An 8,747-nucleotide genomic window follows, 5' to 3' on the forward strand; every position below is an offset into this window, starting at 1 on the left:
GGGGAAATGACTTAGTCAATTCTATAAATATTTGGGTCATTTTTTTTTTTTACTTTTAATACTTTTGTATTACATGGATATGTGAGGTTGCACGTGTAGTTCAGAAAGCTACGTTTATGTGTGATCAACAGAGCTCTGCCAATTTTCTGCCAATCTGCCAAGATTATTTCATCTTTCCCATCTTTAGGAGTCTGTGATAGCTCATGCAGGCAAAAGATAATGTTATTTGAGTAGATAAGCTGCAAGGGTCTAGGCCTGCAAGATTTTTTTCTGCCAGATACTTTCAAGATTGCTTGGCAGAGCTTGCATCTGTTTTATACCACTAGGATCTAAACCTAGAGAAAAGACTCTTTTGAGTAAGTTTCTATTGTTTCTTTGTCTTCACATAGGCCCACCTTGGATTCTGTCCAGATTACTCACTTTTTTAGTACTTTAAGCTCTGTGCTGGGGTACCGAGAAACTGTTTTAGAAGCCTTCAAGGAAATGGACCGATTGACTGTGAATGAAAACGTATTTTCTACCAAGGATGTCCTCATGCTCATGCATAAATGGAGCATGATTACAGGAGATGTTAAGCTCCAAGAAGACCTGAAGACAATGATTGAAAAATACCAAGTCAAGGAGTTAATGAGTAAGTTTTATAGTTGATGTCTGTTTATGTTACAGTGTTGTCATTTCATCCAAACTGGAGACTCTCATTCCACTACAGTCTTTTCTAACTAAACACTTATCATGTATATCTTCCAAGTCCTAGAGAGTAGGCAGTGGAAAAGGGTTCAAATTATAGGACTGTGGGCCCCAAGTGAAACTCTTTTTGCTCTTTAGGCTTTTCTGCTATGTCCTCTGCTACCTAAACCCCTCTGGACTGAGCTCTTCTTATTCAAGGGGTGGTACTTAGACTGTCTTGGTTTCTTTTAGCATGGCAGAGGAAGAACTCCATGACTTGGAAAATTCTCTCCTTATACTTTCTCTTTTTGTTTTATTTTTACATAACCTTTAAAATTTTTAAAATTAATTTTTCTTGAGTTTAATATAAAATACCATATACATTTTGGACCAGAAGGAACAGATTATACGTGAAGCCCTGCACATGTACTTTCCATGCCTTTGTGTTGTTTAAAAATCTAAATGTGGGTCCTAATCTGCCCCTCCCCCCCACTCTTGGGGGGAAGCTGGCAAAAATCACTGATAAATTCAGCAAGAGTTTAGGCTTTTAAAGATGTATTAAAATATATATTATAAGTTAGTGGAGAGAGAGAGAGAGAACAGATTCCTTATAGCATGGAAATCCTAGCTTAGATCTAATTCAATATAGCCAGAGAGAAAGAAATCAATTTCCTTTCCTAGCAGCCCATGGGAAATCTCTCACCACCAAGCCAGTGTCCCAACGACTAAAAGGGACCCTCCTGTTCTTCGTCTGCCACCACACCCCTATTCCTCACCCAAAAAAGGGCTCCGGCAGCCCGCTAAACTCTGCTTCCTAGTTCCTCTCTCCCTCCCCAAAAGGGGAGGTCCTTCAAGCAGATTGGTTGAGAGTGGTCTCTTGCTGATGTCAGTAGTACTCTGCCTCTGAGAACAATGGCACTCAGGGCCAGCCAGGTGTGGTCCACATCCAGTCATCCTTAAGTAGGTACTTAAAACTCTTTCTCATTCTTACCCAATTCAAACAATACTAAATCAGGTGGGACCCCTAGGCATCTGCCAAATGCCATTTTTTTTTTATCATACTTTTTAGGAGCATTCACTTAAAGCAATATAGAACCTTAGAACTCATCTAGTCCAAACTTCTTATTTGGATCAGGGAATTGATGCCTAGAGGGAAGGGATTTGCCTGTGACCACATAGCTAGGAAGTCTCAGACTAGAATTCAAATCCAGGCCCTCTAACTCTAAATCTTATGGTCCACCCTAACAATTTGTTTCATTGCCCCAGGAGCAGGAGGGAAAATGGGTTATACAAACCTGGGTTGTTTTTAGAGTATTGGAAGGCTGCCCCTCCACCAATGTAGCTACTTTTCTACACTTGCCTACAACAACTATTCTTATGTGCTACACTGTGGACTATGTACTACACCAGCCTGAGTTTTTCTGCCACCCTCCCTTGGCTTGTGCTGTTCCTTGCCCCCAAAAGCCCTTATTTGCCCCATCCCCGTTCCCCAAATGTTTCCTTTCAAATCCTACCCATTGTTCTGTGGCCCATCTCTAATACCATCTCATTCATAAGTCTGTCCTGATCCCATCTCCTTGCCACATGTAATATCCTGTCTGAATTCCCAAAGCAGTATGTACTTTCTTTATTGAACTGAAATATTTTTTGCCTGGTTTTGTATGTATTATGTCTCCTTCATAGGCCTGTAAGTTCCATAAAAGCAGGGACTGTGTCTTACTCTTCTTACAACCTTCATAGTGCCTTGCAAATACTGAGTACTCAATAAATATGCCTGAGAAGTGAGAAACAGTAATTAGGAGTCGTTCATATGACCTAACATTTTTTTCTTTGTGTAACAGAAATTATTAAAGATAGGAACAAACCCCTTGCACCAACTCGATCTAAAGCTCAGCGTAACAAAAAGAAGATCGAGGCGCATCCAGAGGAAACAACTGATCCAGAATTAAAGGCTTCGAGCCTGAAGAAATGCAGGGATCTCCTGAGATCTATACTGACCCACTGGGAACCCATCTTCCCTGTAGCAGAGCCAGAGCCAAAGCAAGTCCACTTAGCTCCTCACCCTGAGAGTGAAGCATTGGGTCTTGTTGGTGCCACAGCTGTTCTGGTGGCCAACTGGGGGATCAGCTCTCTGATGGACCCAACCCTGGATGTCCAGGGTGTTCCAGAGGTCCTTAGGTGGTTTGAAAGCAGCATTTTGCCACACCAGACAGTTGTCACAGAGCTTCTCAGAGATGTCATGTGGAGAAATAGTATCTTTAAACTGTATAGCCAGCTTTCCAGTGGCAGAGAACTGAAGGCAGCCACTCAGAGTATGCTCTGCCTCTTCAATACAGTCATGCTTCAGTTGATGGCATCCCAGGGCCCAATAGAGAACTCTTTTCATGAAGTGGTAGAAACAATTGCTCTTTCTGCTGTGGATGAAGAAGACAAAACAAAACAAGGTAATAGACATGCATTCATGTGATCAAATCAGCAAAGAACCTGACATGCACTAGGTACCATGCAAAGTGCTGGGCACACAGAGACAAAAGCAACATTCTGCTGAGGAAGACGACATCTACACATAGCGTGTACTAAACAGAAAAGGAAGGTAGCAAGCGCTGATTAAATGCCTACTGTGTGCCAGGCACTGCGATAAGCGCTTTGTAGTTCTCTTCCCTGATCCTGTCAGACAAAGGCTAAGTACCTTACCCAGTGTCTGTCAGACTAGAATTGAACCTGGATCTTCCTGATTCCAGTTCCAGTGCTGAATCCCTTGTGCCACCCAAATACAGAATAGTTTAGGCCACTTGGAGGCACCAGCAAAGACTTCAGGGAGAAGAAAGTGGTACCTGAGCTTAGAGGAAATAAAGGCATTTTATGCAGCAGAGGTCAGGGGAGAAGAATATATGAAGATGGCCTGTGCTAAGGTAGTTGGGGTGCCATGTATGAGGAATAGCAAGGAAGTGAATTTGGGCAGAAACGGGAAGGGAGTAATATATAATAAGATAGGAAAGGAAGGATGGGGCCAGGTTGTGAAGAACTTTAAAAGCTGAACAGGAGTTTATACTTTATTTTAGAAGTAATGGGAAGCCAGGGAAGTTGATTGAATAAGGGAGTGACGTGGTCAGACCTGTGCTTAAGGAAAATCAGTTTGGCAGCTCCATAGAGGATGGATGAGAGTGGGAAAAGACACCAATTAGGAAGCCATAGTTCACATGAGTGGTAATGAGGACCCAAATTAAAGTGGTGACTATATGAGTAAAGAGAATAAGAAGAGAGATGTGGGATGTTATAAGGGCAGAAATGGCAAGATTTGGCTATTGATTGGATATATGTGGCCAGCAAAGATTGATGATAAGGTTGTCTTAGTAAACCTTGGTGGGAATAATGATGATGGTGCCTTTGAAAACAGGGAAATAGAGAAGTTCAGGAAAGGGGAGTTTTGGGGGGAGGTAATGAATTCTGTTTTGGACATGTTGGCAGCTGGGGACATCCACTTTTAAATGTTCAGTAGGTGGTTGGTGATTTGGGACTAGAGCTCAAGAGAGAGCCTGGGGCTGGATATATATTGAAAGGGAGTGAGAAGAGAGGAAGTGAAGGTAAAGTGTAGACAGCTTTTTTTCAGGAGTTTGGCTAAGAAAGGAAGAAGAGATACAGGATCATAACTTGAGGGGGAATGGTAGGATATAGTAATTGTTTTTAAGGATGGGGGAGAATTGGGAATGTTTGTAGGCAACAGGTCAGAACCAGTAGAAAAGGAGAAGTGAAAGATTAATGAGAAAAAGGTGGTGATTGAGGAGACAATCTGCTGGAGAAGATAGGGGATAGAATAAGGGACATGTGTAAAGGTGTTGGTTTGTTGAAAGAAGGGCCACCTCATTATCAGACTAGAGTAAAGGAGTAAAGAAAGGATGAGGTGAAGGGGTTTTGAGATAAAGTGAAGGGGATAAGAGCTCAGGGTTAAGCCCTTTTCTCAGTAAAGTACGAGTCAAGGTCCTGAGCTGAGAGAATTGGGTCAAGGAAAACATGGGAAGTTTGAGGAAAGTTTATGTTTAGATAATAAAAACTTCTAATGGACCCACTCATCTGGGCTGGTTGACTTACATTCCCACTCATCAGTGCCTGAGTAGTACTGGAGTGGGTGGAGGGATTTGGCAAGGCATTAGCAGCAAGGACAAAGGGTCAAAGACTTCTCGTGTAGAGGATTGTAGAGCCAAGAGGGTCAAGACTGGGAAAAAGAGAGAAAAATGAAGTCAAAGTAGGAATGTTGACATGAGAGAGAACTAAGAGGTAGAGGAGCTGGAGGTCACCATGAGGATAAGAATAAGTGAAGGAGGGGTATAACATAGGGAGAGATGAAAGGAAAGAAATGCCAGAGTTTTGATCATGAAATTCAGATACCTTTGGATAAAGCCCAACAGAATTTTCTGTTTTGTCCTGAATGTAATAAAATACTTGCCACAGGTAATAAGTTAGGAGTCAGGATGCTTAGGGGAGGAGATTTTGGGAGAGGGAAAGATACAAATGAGACACATCTCTGCCATCCAGTAAGGCGATAGTACACATAAGCAATGAAATAAAATACAAACAACTTTGAGAAATATGTAGATCTAGGGGACAGGAGGGAGAAAAGAGCCATAAATATAGATCAGACAAAAGTAAGAGTCGTCACTTCAGGGAAGCCAAAGTAGAGGCATTTAAGGAGTGGTCAGTAGAGTTAGATACTGCAGAAAATTTAGCAAGGATAAGAACTGAGAATAGGCCATTGGATTTGGTAGTAAGGAGGTCATTAAGAACCTTTGGGAAGGGGGCAGCTAGGTGGCGCAGTGGATAAAGCACCAGCTCTGGATGCAGGAGGACCTGAGTTCAAATCTTGACCTCAGACACTTGACACTTATCAGCTGTGTGACCCTGGGCAAGTCACTTAACCCTCATTGCCCCACAAAAAAAAAAAAAAACACCAAACAAGAACCTTTGTGAATTCAGTTCCTATACATTACTCATATATACTCATATATACTATACATTACATTAGGTTATAGAACTTAGAGCTGAAAGGAATCTCAGAGCTCTGGTCCAACCCTCTCATTTTATGGATGAGGGAACTGAGACCAGAGAAGCTGGGTAGAATTGGGATTCACACCTGGGTCTTTTGATTCTGAATCAATTCTTTCTACTACAACACAAGTAGTAGAAGAAGGCTCCAGGCAGGCTTCAGACTGTGTTCCACTTTAGACTGTCCACCCTCCTTCTAGTGCAGAAATTGGTTTAAGTAGTAATATGACCAAATACGGTGGAAATGAACTGGGACAAAGTAAAACAATTAAATTTATTGACTTTTACAATCAATTTACATTTTACATATTTGAAAAGCTCTTAATATGAAATAGAATGTCCCCTTGGCAACAATCACTTGTTTTATACAATTTGGCATTGAATTCACAAAATATTTCTTATCATATATATATTTTTTGATTCGTTATGAAACCACACTTTTATCAAATTGTGTATAAGTGTTCATTTTTTAAGGAATAGCAGATTTTTCCCTCCTTACGTACCAGCCGTAGGAAGCTGTGATAAAAAGTTTTAACAGTCGGTTAGATAATGGAGAGACGCCAGTTTTTTTTTAGGACCACCCATTTGGGGAGGAGACCAACAGCATGAGCTACGCACACCAGTCCGCCTGCGACGTACGCCAGGTTGCCTGCTGAGCACTCGACTTCCGGGGTGCCAGCTTAAAAGGCAAGGAGAGAATGGAAGTGGGGCCTTTTTTCCTGCTCCGCTGGTCTCCTGGCTGCGCTGCACAGACAGATGCTGACTGGAGTTTGACTCGGCCTGGCTCTCAGTTAACAGCACGCACTTGACTCGGTCTCTCTCCCCAAAGGTGGCCTTGGGTTTTGGTGAGTTTTATACGGAATATAGACTAAGCCTAGACTTAAGACGATTTGTATTGTACTTCTACTTTCCTATCCTTCTAATCAACATCACCTTGTGACTACCATACAATAAAAGCTCTAACTAGAAAACCAGAAGCTTCTTCCATTTACTAGTCTGGGAGATAAATTAAGGGAAAGGTTAAGTAGGGGAGATTTATGATCTAATATCCAATTTTAATCTCACAAAGCCCAATGCCAGGAATCACTAACCAGTTCTCCAGCTGTCAATTCCCTCTGAAGATCTTTGCTTATTTTCTGAGAATTGGAGTTTTTTGGTTTTTGCTAGCTCTTGATGTTTTTTGCTTTTATACAGTTCTTTCCATTATGCTTTGGTACAATCCGTTTTAGCATTGTTGTTTTGAGGGATTCTTGGAACTCTTGACTTCCCCATGCCAGCAGCCACTGAAATATCTCTAATAGTCATTGAAACATACTCTTTTATGAGTTACAACTTTTTGGCTTTTCCTTGGAGTTACTAATATCCATCCTTAAAAACCACTGAAGAAAAAACAAAAGCAAAAGAGAGCAATGAATCATGCATGTGAGCCCTGAAATCCAGCACTCAGCCAGAGAGAACTAAAGGTGGGAAACCAGTTCAATCCAGGCAGCTTCATGTCGGTAGAAGCAAGCATGTGTTGTCACAAAATGAAACCCTATCAGAATTGTTGATTGTCACACATAATGTACGCACCACTGGCTGTGTGAAGCAAAAACTATTTTGGAAATAGTATAAAGGGTGAACTGAAGCAAGGAGAGAGGAGGGAGGCAGACAGGAAGACATCTTAGGAGGCCACTTCAGTAGTCCACTTGGGTAGCAGTGAGAGAATAAGATAGTGAATGTGGGAATGAAAAAGAGAGGATCGATAGGAAGGATGTTGTGGGGGTGGGAGTTCCAGTATATCTGATGTTTATTCTTAGCATTAGTTGTTCAAACAGTTATTCTTAGTATGAGGAAGTATCATTTTAACTTGAGGAAAATATCAAAGCAAAAGTTAGTCGTGAGCATGATCACTTTTTATCATCCATGCTGTCAAGTACTATTTGTTAAGATGCTGCCAGGCACACATAAGTATGTTGGAAAATGCCTTTAAAACACTGAATTGTTTTCAGTCTGAGTGGTTTTTGTGTTCTGGTGACTGTGTGACCTTTCGTTTTTCAGCTGCTGCAGTGTTCCTGGTATCTCTTTATATTAAAGATATCTGGCCGGGAGCAAAGCCAGTAAATACCTTCCTGGCTCACGTCCGAATGATCTGTGATGCCACACAGTTGGTCAGTGGGGATGAAGGGAAGACTCGGGAACAAGAAGAAGCAATAGTAGCACTGTGTGAGAACATCACTGTTGCTACCTGAAGTCATTAATTTTGTGTACAGCATAGTGCTTTGTATACTAATAAAGTTTGATTTTTATAGAGTTTTATTGTGTTAATTTTAATTGATGAAGCCTGATTTTAAGATAAAGAATGTGAAGATTCCTTTTAATACTATCGTTAGATAGTCTCTCATTATGTCAACTTCTAGGGGAGAGATTTCCATCAGGCCTTCTTTTGGGAGGCTTTGGGGGAAAATTTTTTTTTTCTACTTAGGCAGAGACTGACTCAACTTTGTGGTGCTGAGGTAGGTGCATCTTGTGAGGAAAAGACTCCTGATAGACAACAGAAATGATGAATAAGAGCCTGAGTACTTACTAAGTAGATCCAATGTCAGTAATGGTCAAAGTGGGGGAAGGAGAAAGCCAGTTCAGGTCACTTTTTTTTTTTTTTAAGTGAGGCAATTGGGGTTAAGTGACTTGCCCAGGGTCACACAGCTAGTAAGTGTTAAGTGTCTGAGGCCGGATTTGAACTCAGGTACCCCTGACTCCAGGGCCGGTGCTCTATCCACTGCGCCACCTAGCTGCCCCCAGGTCACTTCTTTTGCCTCTGTTTCTTCATCTCTAAAAGCAGTGTTGTAGACTAGATAAAGCTCTGTACATTCTGTGAATAATACCCTAGTGAATGTTTACAAAAACCTGAACTCACTTTTTATTTCCATTATGGGCCCGTCCTCCCACAAGAGACAAACAGACATCAACTAACCTACTTAAGCATCCTACATAAAATCAGCGGCATTCTTTATTTGTAAAACTGCAGTAACATGTTCTCATCTTCCTCGTGGGTCAATATT

The 8,747-nt window shown here is 41.4% G+C and overlaps 1 protein-coding gene across 1 annotated transcript in view; it reads left to right on the top strand.

Annotated features, from left to right (window-relative positions):
- URB1 (URB1 ribosome biogenesis homolog) overlaps positions 1–7,996 on the top strand; it is a 104,155-nt gene extending 96,159 nt beyond the window's left edge. Inside the window, exons 37-39 of the mRNA XM_043997360.1 lie at positions 390–631; positions 2,508–3,110; positions 7,747–7,996. Of these exons, the coding sequence (XP_043853295.1) occupies positions 390–631; positions 2,508–3,110; positions 7,747–7,937 (1,036 nt within the window). The 3' untranslated portion in view covers positions 7,938–7,996. The remainder of the gene's footprint in view (positions 1–389; positions 632–2,507; positions 3,111–7,746) is intronic.
- Positions 7,997–8,747: the final 751 nt, after the last annotated feature.

Source organism: Dromiciops gliroides, chromosome 3 (genome assembly GCF_019393635.1).
Source record: "Dromiciops gliroides isolate mDroGli1 chromosome 3, mDroGli1.pri, whole genome shotgun sequence".
Classification (NCBI taxonomy): domain Eukaryota; kingdom Metazoa; phylum Chordata; class Mammalia; order Microbiotheria; family Microbiotheriidae; genus Dromiciops; species Dromiciops gliroides.